The sequence below is a fragment of the Doryrhamphus excisus genome, chromosome 11 (genome assembly GCF_030265055.1).
Source record: "Doryrhamphus excisus isolate RoL2022-K1 chromosome 11, RoL_Dexc_1.0, whole genome shotgun sequence".
Lineage (NCBI taxonomy): Eukaryota > Metazoa > Chordata > Actinopteri > Syngnathiformes > Syngnathidae > Doryrhamphus > Doryrhamphus excisus.
In genome coordinates this window covers 3236683-3250355 of record NC_080476.1, presented here as the reverse complement: position 1 = coordinate 3250355, position 13673 = coordinate 3236683, and the positions used below count along the sequence as shown (strand labels likewise).

At 45.7% G+C, this 13673-nt stretch overlaps 1 protein-coding gene across 7 annotated transcripts in view; it reads right to left on the bottom strand.

The window, feature by feature from the left end:
• Positions 1 to 13673, bottom strand: part of LOC131137960 (protocadherin Fat 3) — an 86604-nt gene that overhangs the window by 18470 nt on the left and 54461 nt on the right. For 6 of the 7 annotated variants that reach the window (XM_058086456.1, XM_058086455.1, XM_058086457.1 and 3 more), the window contains 14 exons: positions 11901 to 12134; positions 11651 to 11829; positions 10968 to 11181; positions 10693 to 10907; positions 10482 to 10619; positions 7953 to 8096; positions 7687 to 7884; positions 7332 to 7609; positions 6709 to 7259; positions 6511 to 6642; positions 6280 to 6437; positions 5727 to 6219; positions 5473 to 5626; positions 3986 to 4142 (listed from right to left, as the gene is read on the bottom strand). In XM_058086456.1, coding sequence (XP_057942439.1) covers positions 3986 to 4142; positions 5473 to 5626; positions 5727 to 6219; positions 6280 to 6437; positions 6511 to 6642; positions 6709 to 7259; positions 7332 to 7609; positions 7687 to 7884; positions 7953 to 8096; positions 10482 to 10619; positions 10693 to 10907; positions 10968 to 11181; positions 11651 to 11829; positions 11901 to 12134 — 3245 coding nt within the window. Of the gene's footprint in view, positions 1 to 3985; positions 4143 to 5472; positions 5627 to 5726; positions 6220 to 6279; positions 6438 to 6510; positions 6643 to 6704; positions 7260 to 7331; positions 7610 to 7686; positions 7885 to 7952; positions 8097 to 10481; positions 10620 to 10692; positions 10908 to 10967; positions 11182 to 11650; positions 11830 to 11900; positions 12135 to 13673 lie in introns of those variants that run through there. The other variant, XR_009132008.1, reaches the window with a different exon arrangement.

Here is a 13673-nt window from a genome sequence, read left to right as displayed (position 1 = left end):
CCCTTGACACGGTATGGTGTGTTTTTGAGGCTCACAGTGTGATCATCAGTTATCAGCTATACGGACAACACTCATCCGTATGTACGTGCCAGTCAGAAGGCTAAGCAAATAAGCCAAAAATAATTGAATTTGTCATGTTCTGTGTTGTCGCTGTTCTGCCCTCTGTCGCGCACAGCAGCTCAGTGCCAGATTGTTACGCTCAGCTTCATGCCTGTTTCCCCTCATCGTGTATTCCCTTCTTGGCTTCTTTCTGGTCACCTGCGTGACTGGTGTTGGGAGTATTCCCTGCTTGGTTCCTCCAGCACTGGTCTGTTTTCTACTTATGCTATTATTAACCTCCTGCCTAAGCGGCCTTAGTTAGTTTTCTGTACATATTGTTCGATACACATGTGTACATTGATACATTGTGGTCTACAACCGTGCTTTACTGTGCTTATAAGACCTCTCATGGAGCTTCATAAGGTGCTAAAATATGAGTATTTTCTTTATAAAGGCATCTTTCAAGCAGTTATGTGATTGCTTTATGATTAAATAATCATAATCTTTAATTACAATATTTTATACAGCAAGAAATCTGTGTACTTTTGTGATTGAAGTTTTCCGCAACAAAATGCCGACGCGGTCTTTGTTTTTGAGCTCTTGCGGGGGAATAAACACAGCACCTTTCCCGCTAAACAACATGCATCGTTAATTGAGCTTGCGGGACGAAAGTGCAAAACAAAAGTCATCAAGTGTGACACATTGAAATGGAAATGAGCGTTTCAGCCATTACTGCTGCTCTGGCGTTACGCACACAGTCGGGAAGAGAAAGCCGCTCGGTGAGGGAAATCTTCCGGGAGGCAGTGGCGCCGTACTCTGAATTCTCAGCAGCTTTACTGAGCACGCTCCAATTAGTCCAATTAGGAGCGAGCTGGATGTGCACAAAAAGCAACCACACAGACAGAGAATATTTGTGACCTTCTTTCACCCTTTTTTGTTTCTCCTGTATTTATTTATTTCCATTTTTTATGTATATCGTAATCCCTTGCTTATTGAGGTTAATTGGTTCAAGACCTGAGCGTGATGGGTGAATTTCCTCTAAGTAGGATTCCTTATTTTGAATTGGAATATTTCCACCGTTTTAGCCTGTTTTCAACCTTGGAGTCCTCCATCCAACCATCTTTTTCACTCATCAGAGGTCGGGACAAAGGAGTACCAGCCTAAGCAAAGAAGCCCAGACCTCCCTCTCCATGGCTACTTCATCCAGCTGTGTCTCCCCGAGGCCTCGTACCGGTCGGATGTGCCCTTAACACGCCCCGAGGGAGGTGTCTGGGAGACATCCCGACCAAATGCCTGAGCAGCCTCATCATGATCTCGCCCTTTTGGTCACTACATTATTCACGCCACCTTTACACTTATATTACCCAATATAGTAGACAGAGTAGAAGAAAATAAGCAATTTAAGATAGTGGCGGTGGGACTCACCACTGCCCCTCAATGACAAACAGCGACCCAAATTCCGGAAATCTTTCAACTAAAACTTCTTAAATATTTTATATTTGCCTGTTTGCAATAATTGCACCACTGCTTAGAGGGTGTTTACTTTCCAATGTGTTGCAAGAATTATAACCCTCCCTCTTCCTGCTCAAGAACAAATTCAAAAATGATTTTAGTACATGGTGTATCGGAGTGGAATGACAGCAACTGGACTTGGACCAGAATGAGGTTAAACATCTTTATGAAAATCAGGCTCGTCCAGTCTCAGCTCAAGAGCTCATTCGTTCACGCATTCATTGGGTCAGTCGATGTAAGTGGGTATGAATGGATGGAACTGGGCGATAAAACTACCTGCAAGGCTTCATTGTGGGCAGAATTCCCTATGTAACATAACGTAAGGTGGAGCGGTGAGACTCTGATCATCTCCTTAGCCTGCTTTTCTCCAGCACATATAAAAGCAGTCCAGCTGTGTGTCAGAAGGACGGCACAATAAGTTTCACACCCAGTGTCCTTCCGAAGTCGCCTATAAACATGGCACGCACCTCGTAGTGGCATAACAAGCACAGAGCACAGACACGTAGTGCTTTTAGTGACATCGGGTCCTTACGCAACCTTTTTGCAAGACCGGAGACCCACTGAAAGCAATTGCTGTAAATGCGTTCAGGTGCTTGGGGAGTTGAGTGAGAGGTGAACAGGAAGTGATGGGTATTCAGAGCTGAGTTTAAGCCTGGCGTGGGTTATGGCCAGAAGAATATTTAATAATAGTAGAGTCCTCTAGCCATGATATAACACCCCTACAGTCACCTTTATACTTGTATTACCCAATAGAGTAGACATAATAACTATCATCCGAATAACCGGGAAGGTTAGACCACAAAAAACACTAAGAATCACGCTTACATGTCAGAGTTGTGTTTTCGCCTGCTGTGGGTTACCGCGGCAAAAGTAGCCTATATTAGGGTTTTTTATTCACAATTATCATGCCTGCTGTGAGATAATTTAAACTTGTAATAAAAGCCTGTTGATCCGGCAATCAAGTCTGGTGCTTGTGTCTCTCACCAAATATTACAGTAATGTTACTGACACCTAGTGACCAGTGTAGAATACTACTTATCATCACAACGTCTTTGAATGGGTCTTCCCAATGCTTTATAAATATATATTTTATATATTATTTGTCATTTTTGCCTGAACATGCTTAATTTAACTAAAAATGTTGTATTGTCGTGTTAAACGATGCCAAACTTTCAGATAATGAGCTTTGGGCATTTGGAAGTGAGCCCTCAAAACACTCGGTTTCAGAAGGCGTGTTAAAACTGCCTCTTTGTGATGTCACAGAGGAGCAGACTTCCTTATATGGGTGTGGCTGAAAGCCAGATAAACTCTCTGTCCTCCCCCAAGCTTTGCTTCCCCCGCCCTCCCCTAAGCTCTGCTCCTTTGTTTACTTGCTAGCAAAGCCACATTTGTTTACAATTGGTCGGAGTTCCTGATTCCCTACCAGCAAAAGAAATGCATTTTAATCTGGCAACGGCATTTCACACTGGTCTGTTCTGGGAACATGGGCCAGTATGCAGCTGGACAAGCCGACAAACTGAAGTTTCGAATAACCGTTTCCCACCACAATGAGGTTTTTTTTAAACACTAATAGTTTTGCAAAAAAACATTACACGTTACCAATGCTAAAATGCTAAAGCTACTTAACATTGAGAGACGTCTTGAAGTAACGTCTTTTCTTGAGAAACTCCGGACTATGCAGTCTCTACTTCCAGATCCAACACACATGGCTGTTTGTTAAAAGGGGACATTTTCAAAAGAAAAATCATCGTTTATTATCAACTCCTATACTGTTTATCAACTCTTATAAAGTTGGGTTTGCAGCTAGTGGCATAAACCGGAATTTTGTGCCACAGACTGGGCCGTGGGTGGAATACTGGAAGAATAGGTGCAGATTCTGGAAGAATTAGAAAGCTATTGTGTCTAGCTGCTCTATTGAAGTCCAAAACTCAATAAAAAGGGCTGAAAATGAGCATAATAGGTCCCCGTTAAGACATGTTGACGTGACTAATCAACGTGCACACCTTGTCAGCAATGTCCCCACTGATACTACGTGTCCCAGGATGCTTAGCAGTAATGCTAATTAGCTCTGGTTTGGAACATTTTTCAAAATTAATTTTTCAAAATTCAGGACTATTCCCACGAGGACAGGGCCTTGGTTTACAAAGATACTTTTCATGACACAAATCATGTGTTTTTTCTTTCAAATGAGTCAAAAAGCAAGTTTGATTGCATCCAGAGCGGCTTCACTGGCTTGCATGCGGCTAGCAGGTAAGCTAACTCATGTCTCTTAGTTGTGTTTTCACAGGAAAGATTTGATGACCTAATGTAATATTAAATGTGTTGGGTTTTTGCCAGCTTTGCTTTAGTTATGTGTACACTCCATCTTTGACGAACTTGGGTAAGTGTAGGCCATTGACTCAATAAATATGTTCATCTTAGACGCTATAAAAACCTGCATGTCGTCGCCCAGATCGCCGTCGCCCTCGTCGCCGCAGAACTGTCCCTCAAAGCCCGGCGTGCAGTTGCAGTAGAACGACCCCAGCGTGTTGACGCATTCGCCGCCATTGTAACAGTCGGCCAGGTCGCACTCGTCCACGTCCTCGTCGCATCTGCGGGAGAATACGCCACAGTCTTACTATAGTTTGGCAAACTATTCATTACCCCTTAAACTTTCCGTTTAAACATCAAATGAATACTCGCTCGCCCACGTGCACGCTCCTGGTTTTCAAAGGCAGCCCCCCGCTGCGAGCCGAGAGGATGACACTCTTATTTTTTTCCTTGCAATTATTTTTTTCCCAACCCCCTTGATGGAGTGCAGGAGAGTTGTCATGACGCAAACAAAGCGAAAAAGTAAAGTTAGTCTTTGAATGAATGAGCGTGTTCATCCTAATTAACACACTGCATCAACCCGGCGAGATGGAGTCGAAAGTGAAAAAAAATCAACCGAGCAAGACGTCGTCTTTCTTGTCTTGCTATTATTGGTATTATATAAATGAGTTGTATTATTGCTTTTCAATCTGAATCCATTTGAATGTAATCACGCCGAGTAATATTTGCTGAGCGAGCGTTTCCTCCTGTTTACTATTCACTGATGATAACTCGAGCAATCTGCAGCCGTCTGATGAAAAAAACATTCTATTATCTTCAATATTAAGTCCATTTTAATGCAGCTTTGACCTTTTAGAGGGCACTCAGTCAAATACAATTATGGGAGCGCAGTGCGTTACATAAATTTTACTGTTGCATATTATTACTTCTTATTTAATGTACTGATTTTAGTCTCTGAAAACTGTATATTATTATCATTATGTATTTTCTTATTGTATTTATTTATTTTGTACTGATGGCAGGGGCAAATGTTATTCATAAGGCTGTCATTTTTAGGACACATCAAAAGTCCCTGTTGGTGCGCACAAAGGGGTTTGCTGCCCTCTAGCGGCTCATCTTGCAACAACAACATGAGCAAAGTGAGTCATTCATTCATTCATTCATTCATCATTTTCGACCGCTTATCCTCACGAGATTCGCGGGGGTGCTGGAGCCTATCCCAACTGTCTTCGGGCGAGAGGCGGGGTACACCCTGGACTGGTGGCCAGCCAATCACAGGGCACATATAGACAAACAACCATTCACACTCACATTCATACCGATTTGGAGTGGCCAATTAACCTAGCATGTTTTTGGAATGTGGGAGGAAACCGGAGTACCCGGAGAAAACCTACACGCGCACGAGGAGAACATGCAAACTCCACACAGAGATAATCGAACTCGGGTCTCCTAGCTGTGTGGCCTGCGCGCTAACCTAAAGTGAGTGATGAGCTGTATAATTTTTGATTAAAGTGTTTTTAATGTGATTCATCTCCACACAATAAGCACAGTGTGGCGCCCGTGTGAGCGCTGCCCTCACTGTCACTGTACACAAGCAAACACACATCTTACATGAGACCCCCCAGTCCCGGGGGGCAGCCACATACGAACCCGCTGCCCAAAGCCTGGCAGTTGCCCCCGTTCTGGCAAGGACTGGGGTTGCAGGGCGTAACTTGGAACTCACAGCGCCCCCCAGTGAAGCCAGAGCTGCAAGTGCATGCAAAACCTGGTAGAGACACAGCATAAGAAACACTGGACTGGAAATGTTTGGAAAAAAAGTCCAAATTGAACATCATCGACAAATGAAATAGATTATCTGGACAGACCTCCATAGGGCAGACTGCTGCACATGGCTCCGTTGAGGCAGGGCGTGCCGACACAGGTGTCCGGGTAGAGCACACAGCCCACCTTGACCTCACTGAGCCCAGCTATTTGAGCGTAGCGGCTCCGCTTGTTCTGGAGAGGCAACTCCTTGCCGTTAAGCATCAGTGAGCTCAGGCAGCCTTGGAAGCCATCCTGGGCTCTCGGTGCCCCCGCCGCCTCAGGGCCTGGCCGCTCACCTTGCCCACCAGCAGGCGGCCTCACCTGCGCACCGAAGAAAAAGGACGATTCCGGGGCTACGGGCCAGAGTCGGACAGGTGCTCTGGCCGCACGCCGCCGCTCCACGTAGCTGTCGTCCAGCGAGAGCAAGGTGTAATTCCGTGTCAGCTCCAAGGCAACGGCGTGCCACGAGCCGTCATTTATTTGTCTCCCAGAGATTCCCATGATGCCCAGCGTGTTGTCACAGTCCAGTTGGAACCACAGGCGACCCCCTTCGATCTGAAACGCAATGATGGTCTTGTGAAGCCTTGCGGTGATTTGGTAAAAGACGCACGTTACCTTGAGCATGGTGCAGGGGTTGACCCTGGTGAACATGATGACCCCTCTCGTCTGCAGTGTGCGGACCTTCAGGCTGAGCTTCATCTCGCCGCTATGAACAGTCTCCGTCACTTTGTACTTGATGTAGCTGTTGCCCGAAAAACTCAGCGACGTTTGACCTTGGATGGGCGAAGATGGCCAAAGGATTCAACATACAGGGAGGTCTCATCCTAAATTTAAAAAGGAACATACCGGCACACGCGTCCAAGTGCTCAGGTAGACACTGGCAGACAGAGGGCGCCATCGGGCCAGAGCGAACACACTGCATATCTACAGGACAGGACTGACCTTCACACAGCTCCACAGGGGCAGAGCATGACCCTCCTGGTGAGAACGTGGGGACATCCCAACATTAGGGTCACCTATGATCATTTAGTGTGATCCACCTACCTGGACAGGTGCATGTCTCAGTCCGTCTGAACCGTGGTGCCACCAAGCTGACCCGTTCCGTGCTGTAAGCGACCAGTGAGCCAGTCTCCATCACCATCACCTGCTCGCATACATTGTCTCCACACGCCAGCTCGCCAGAGCAGACACTGCCCACCACTATGGCCCCTGCCAGGACCCCCCGGAGTTGCCCCTCTGCCAGCTTTGCAGCCACCTCCGATTCAGAGTAGAACCCTCCTGTTCGTATGGCGCGGGCTGTCTCGGGCCGCTCAATAGCCACGAGGAGGTCCACGTCAGATTTGCCTTCCACTGGCTGAACACCAAGGATGTGAAGTGGATCCTGCTGTCCCGGTGACCATTTCCAGCCCGCTAGCGCACGCACGGTGAGTTTGATCTGGCTGAGGTAGTTTCCCAGCAGGTCTTCAGGGGACAAGGAGCTGAACCTCAAGGTGACAGCACTACGCAGCAGAACGTCCGTCACCTGTTCCACTTGGATCGAAACATCCGCAATCACTGCAAAGCGCCCATCGCTGACTGTGGCATTTATCTGGTACCTGTGATGAAGGATCATAGAAAAGTTTTTTAACAAGAACTTCATCATCCAACAGTGTTTTTTGTGGTCTAACCTTCCCGGTTCTAAGCCTGGCAAAGCCGAAACTCTGCCGTCCTGTCTGTTGATGCTAAACATGCTTTTGGATTGAGGCTTCTGGGTAAAGGACAGCGCATCGTTGGGGTCGCGGTCTGTGGCGTGTATGCGACCGATCAGGCCGCCCTGGAAGGTGTCCGTTGCTGTGACTATGATGATCTCCAAGGAAGAGACAGCCGGCTTATACTGACTGTTCCCAATCACGCGTATAAAGATCCAGGACGAGGAGACAAGCGGGGGTCTGCCAGAGTCGCTGGCCTGGAGGATCACAAAGAAACTGGAAGTGACTGAACTCATGGAAATGTGATTGCACTCAAAAAATGTGGATCTCCAACCTGGACCTCTAGGGTGAACTCCCGGGGGGATTCAGGCCCAAAAACACGCTCAGACCTCAGCGTTCCCGTCTGGTCTAAGGTGAAGAAACCTCCCTCGTTACCAGAAATGAGGCGAAACTCAAAGGGGGGGCCATTCCTGGTGGAGTCTTTGTCGCTAACAGACAGCTTGAGCAGGACACTGCCTGAGGCCTGGCTCAGCTGGAAGTTCGCATGGAGGGCGTTAGGTGTGAACATGATCAAACACGAGCACGCGATAGAACCGTTACCTGGACGACGGCCGTGGAGTTGGGCGGGGTGAAGACGGGCGGGTTGTCATTGACATCAGCAATGTCAACGTTGATGGTGACAGTAGAGGACATGGCGGGCGAGCCGCTGTCAAAGGCCTGCACTGACAGAGTGTACCGGGACACCTGGACAGAGTGGGGGCGGGCAGAGGGGGGGCGGCGGTATGAGTGCATCTGTATGCATTAGGCCATACGTGTCAAACTCAGGCTCGGGGGACGAATCTGGCCCACGCTGCAATTTTATCTAGCCAACGGAACTGTTTGGAAAATAGCAGTGAGTTGGCCCGCCTCGCGTATCTTATCAAACAAAGTGCTCACAGCGATCGGCGTAATTAAGCTATTCCTCTGGTATAACTACTCCTCTGGAATTTTAATTTGGAGAGTGGAAACAATATTGTTTCACAATCATTCTGAATATGTTTGCCAGATTCAGACCAAAGGTCAAAATCATTTAACTGTACACCACTAAAAAAAGGGCAGCAGTATAACTACTACAATAACACCTTGAAGACGCCTAATATACGGTAACCATATGGTGATGTAATGGTGATTTTTCACAGTCATAATAAATAAGGACCATAAACCATAATGGCAATAGATAATAACACAAGGATAAACATAACATGACTCGTCCAAGACCCTTCTTTCTTGTATTTTGCAAACATCAATCATCAAACCACGTATACATGGAGCCAGATATTCCAATTGCATTCGGTTTATTTGCTCAAAAAAAAAAAAAAAAATTAACCTTTGTATACACCTCATTCCGAAAGAAAAGTGCCAATCCGAATGAACATATAATCGAATTCCCAGGGGTGGAATATTCCTTTCCCCAATCCGATTGAGGTATCTTGTTCCCGCTCAAACGGAAAGTTGGCAGGATGTGTTCTTCTTCGCGGTTGGCAAGCAGCTTTCGTGTGCATTAGCGCCAACCGTGGAACAGAATCTAAACCCTTCTACACTTTATTCACAAGTCCAGTTTTTCTTTAAAAAGAAAATATATATCTATATAAAACATGTCCCGAGTTTAATTGTAAAATATTAGCAAGATTGAATTTGATCTTTTCCTGTTTAAATTCATCCCGGGTGCGTTCTTTCAGCGCATGCTCAGATATGACGTAACACGCAGCTCGAGACGTTCTTCAGTTTTAAAAATGGAGGCGCGCAATCGGCACTGGAAACTTTGTTTTTGATCCAAACTAAATTTCAAGACTGGACGAAGGAAAAACTGGCAATACGGAGTTATTCCAAGAAGTGAAAGAAAAACTCAGGGAAGTCGGTATCACGTGATGTTGGTGCTTTACTGCGCATGCCCCATTGACTATGCTGTTTCATTATAGCGGTTCATGGAGACAAGGGATTGGAATATTCCTTTCCATGTATACCATTGTTTTCGAAAAAGCCATTCGGAAAGATTCCATTTGGAAAGAGGAAAAACTCCTCTTGTAAACATGGCTAGTTAGTGTTAGTTTTTCCATGAGAACATATTTCTCCTCTCTTAGAGTGTGGAGTGATTTTTGATTGAGAACAAATTTTGCTTTGTTCAATATTGAAATATTTATCATCACCTTATGTTGTATATTTTTAATATGATATTTCCAGGTAATTTTTTCATCTATTATGATCCCCAGAAGTTTATTTTTATTCACCCTTTCAGTGTCTACACCGTCTATTTGTATTTGCTTGAACACATCATTTCTGCTATTACCAAATAGTATTATTTGTTTTACTCGAGGATAATCTGATTATAAAACCATTTTAATGATCGCTTTTGTACATCAGTAGTAGTAGTAGTAGTATCATCCACAAATAAAGCCATCTAAGTCTTTCGGAACTTTGCAAAAGTCATTGATATTCAAGTTGAACAGTTTTGGTCCCAGCATGGACCCTTGGGGTACTCCACATGTAATATTTAAACTTGCAGATTTCAGTTCTTGCAGTTCTCCTAGCTTAGCTTATTGCGTCCTGTTAGCTAAGTAGCGTTTGACTATTGAAAAGGAACAACTAAACCAAAACAACCGTAGTTAGATAGTACGTATCCACAGGCTACTGGAAAGTCGATGTTTGAAAAAAATGTATGTCTACATAAAGATGAATTCACCAGCTGTCATACACACTTTGTCCTGTTGGCAACTTCAAATGAGCATCTGCGTGTGTGCACTGATAATGCTTCATTCACCAAGTATGTTGGTTAAAAGGATTTTTTAATACTTTCAATATATAAGTGTTGAACATTTAGGATAAATAATGAAAAAAAAATACAAATGTGGGGGGTAATGTCCCGGTTGGACCACAACCTAAGCTAGGTTTTGAATTTTGGTCTTTTGTGTGATTAGTTTTGACACGGCGGTATTAGGCAATATGGCGGGCACGCTTTGTCACGCCTGCATAATGTGATCCACGAGTGCACGTTGACCTTGAGCTGACTCCTGAGTCTGGGCTGTGCTCATGAACCAGAAAATGACTATTGATTCCTGGTGAGATATTTTGTGCTTATGGATGCACCCTTACCAGCTCCCTGTCCAGACGCTTATTGACTTTGAGGAGCCCCGTCACCGGGTCGATCCAGAAGTGGTTAGTACGGTCGCCTCTCAGGATGGAGTAGGTGATGCGTCCATTAACTTGGCTGTCCAGATCCTCCGCTAGCACCTGGGACAAACCCATTCAGCTCACTAATACGTACTGGCAGGTCAAGTTAGCGAGGCTTAACATTGAACGGTACCTTCGTTATTGACTGTCCAACCGGCGCATCCTCGCCCACCAGGACGTTGTAGACGTCCTGACTGAATGCTGGGGTGTTGTCGTTGACGTCCATAAGCTCGATGGTAACCATGGTGGCGGCACTAAGTGGAGGGCTCCCGCCATCCCAGGCCTCCACTGTCAGATAGTAGTCCTTGCACACCTCAAAGTCCAAATCATCAGCCACAGAGATGGATCCTAAAACACCAGCATGTCACATCTAGAGCCTCTATGAGATATGGATCTATCAAAGCTCACCGAGGATTCTGTCGATGGAGAACTTTTCCAACTCATTGCCAGAGCGGATCCTGTAGGTGATTTCGGCGTTGGGACCGATGTCGGCGCTGGTCGCCAGCACTCGGAGGACCTCAGCGCCCACGGCCACGTCCTCAGGGACGGTCACGGCGTAATCACGCCTCTGGAATACCGGTGCATTGTCGTTTACGTCCAGGACCAGCACAGTCAAGTCCACCTAGTGGGCACACAAGACAGGCGGGAATATAAGTAATCAGAAATACTCTTAAGGGATTTAATATCAAACTTCCTTGAATACTTATTTGCCATTTCTAGCCTTTCCAAACAGCCACCAGTGGGCGCCAAAGAGCTGCTTTTCTGCTGGCTTCTCCTGCAGCTGTCACCGTCCTCATCTTTCCAGCTCCATGCTCGTGTGATAAGCATTGATCTTAATTAGAATCTACATGGCTCTTTATCTCATCTTCTCACAGCACAGCTTGGGGGTGCTTCCTTTCACTCAGACGCGCGTACAGAAAAGGAGAACATCTTGTGGTAAATGATGAACTCGCTTGTTAATCCCAACAACTCTAGGGTTCTTACATGTTCTTACTTGTGGTTTATTGTGTATGTCAGACATGTTTTCGCACCATTCCGACATCTATGACCTCAAATGACTTTGAATGCACTCCAAACTGAATCCCACCAACCTGAGAGAACAGCGCCCCCTGCTGCCCAGCTTGGTCACTGGCGCGGACGCGTAGCCGATAGGAGTCCTGGCTCTCTCTGTCCAGGGTTCTCTCTAGAACCACCACCCCTGAAACTGGATCAATGGAGAAGAAGCCGTTGGCTGAGTCCACCAGAGAGTACGCCACAGTCCGGTTGAGGCCTGTTGGGGACAGAAGAGACTTTGACCTAAACCACGCTACTGGCTCAAAGGTCGTCACGGCCTCAACTGACCTTCATCAGGGTCGCTGGCCTGCAGCCGCGTGAGGAGAGTGTTGGGGACGGCGTTCTCGTAAACGCTTGCCACGTAGTGCAAGGACGCAAACAAGGGCGCGTTGTCGTTTACGTCCAGGACCTTGAGGGAGACGTCAGAGCGGCAGAAGAGCCCACCTCCATCCGTGGCCTGGGCGATGAGTTTGTAGGTGGGTGTGGTTTCACGGTCCATGGGCGCCGCCGTGCGCAGCTCACCTGAACACAAACATGACTCGACAGTCGACACTAACCTTCCATCCTGTGTGTTGTTTTGGAAATATTGAAGACAGTCTTCAGGATAGCTAAGTGAGTTTGTAAATCAGGCCGCACGGTGGACGAGTGGTTAGCATGTAAACCATACGGTGAGATCGGGAAGACCTGGGTTGGAATCTCCGCTTGGGCGTGTTCTAGCGTTTCTTCGAGTACTTTTCTTCCTCCCACATTCCAAAAGCATGCATGTTAGGTTTATTGGCGACTCCAAATTGTCCATAGGTCTTTCGCCCAAAGTCACCTGGGATAGGCTCCAGCATACCCTGCAAACCTAATGAGGATAAGCGCCCTAACGGATGGCTGGAGTTTGTAAATCATATTCATCAAACTGTCTTTTTGTATTTTTTGTATTTTTTTACAAATACAATTTCGCCTGACAACACTAGCCTGGCTGCACAGTGGATGAGTGGTTAGCATGTTCAGCCACACAGTCAGGAGGTTGAAACATGAACACATATTTATTTCCCTTTTTAGTGTGCATTATAACAAGAGAAAAGGAGTTAATATGAGCTAGCTAACAATGCAAGTCATTGGGATACACCGATTTCAACTACAAAGCCCTCTAAAAAAAAAAAGCTGCCACAAAAACAATATCGCTGTAGCTTGGTTAATACAGAAGTCCCTTTAGGTAAATGGGACACTGTTTTTTTTGTGAGGACATGAGCATCAAAAGAGGTATTTCCCATGGCGTACTATTGTTAGCTAGCTTATATTAAATAGTTTTCTCACGCTACAATGCACAGAAAAGGGAAAGAAATATGTGTTCCACATAAGGAATGTGAATGATGGGCAAAATAATAAAAGAAAGTGCAGTTCCCATTTAAGCTAGCTATTCATTTCTTAAAATGCAGAAGACTTTTGGTCTTACAGTCATCACTGAAACTAAATACTGTGGAACCTTGGCTTTCCAACACTAACCTAAACATCTAAATCTGTTTCCCCAGAAAAAAATAATGAAAATCCAACCTTCAGTTGCCTTTGATTGTTGCCAAAGACATGCTGTTGGAGCGAGAACAACATGGACATCACCTTTGTGTTTTACCATGAGTTATTTCCTCAATTCAATAGTCTTTCTCCCCTCAAGTCTCTGCTTTCCATTTGATTCAGACAGCAAAATAATTCAAAATAGAGCCCAAGAAAGTTGAAGGTGCCAGCATTTTGTTAAAGTAAGTAAAAAAAATCACTATTGAATTGAAGAAATAACTCATTGCAAAACACAAAGGTGGTGTCTTGATCTCATGGCCACATTGTGTGTTTGTTAACATTCATTCATTCATTCATTTTCTACCGCTTTTTCCTCACGAGGGTCGCGGGGGGTGCTGGAGCCTATCCCAGCTGTCTTCAGGCGAGAGGCGGGGTACACCCTGGACTGGTCGCCAGCCAATCACAGGGCACATATAGACAAACAACCATTCACACTCACATTCATACCTATAGACAATTTGGAGTGGCCAATTAACCTACCATGTTTTTGGAATGTGGGAG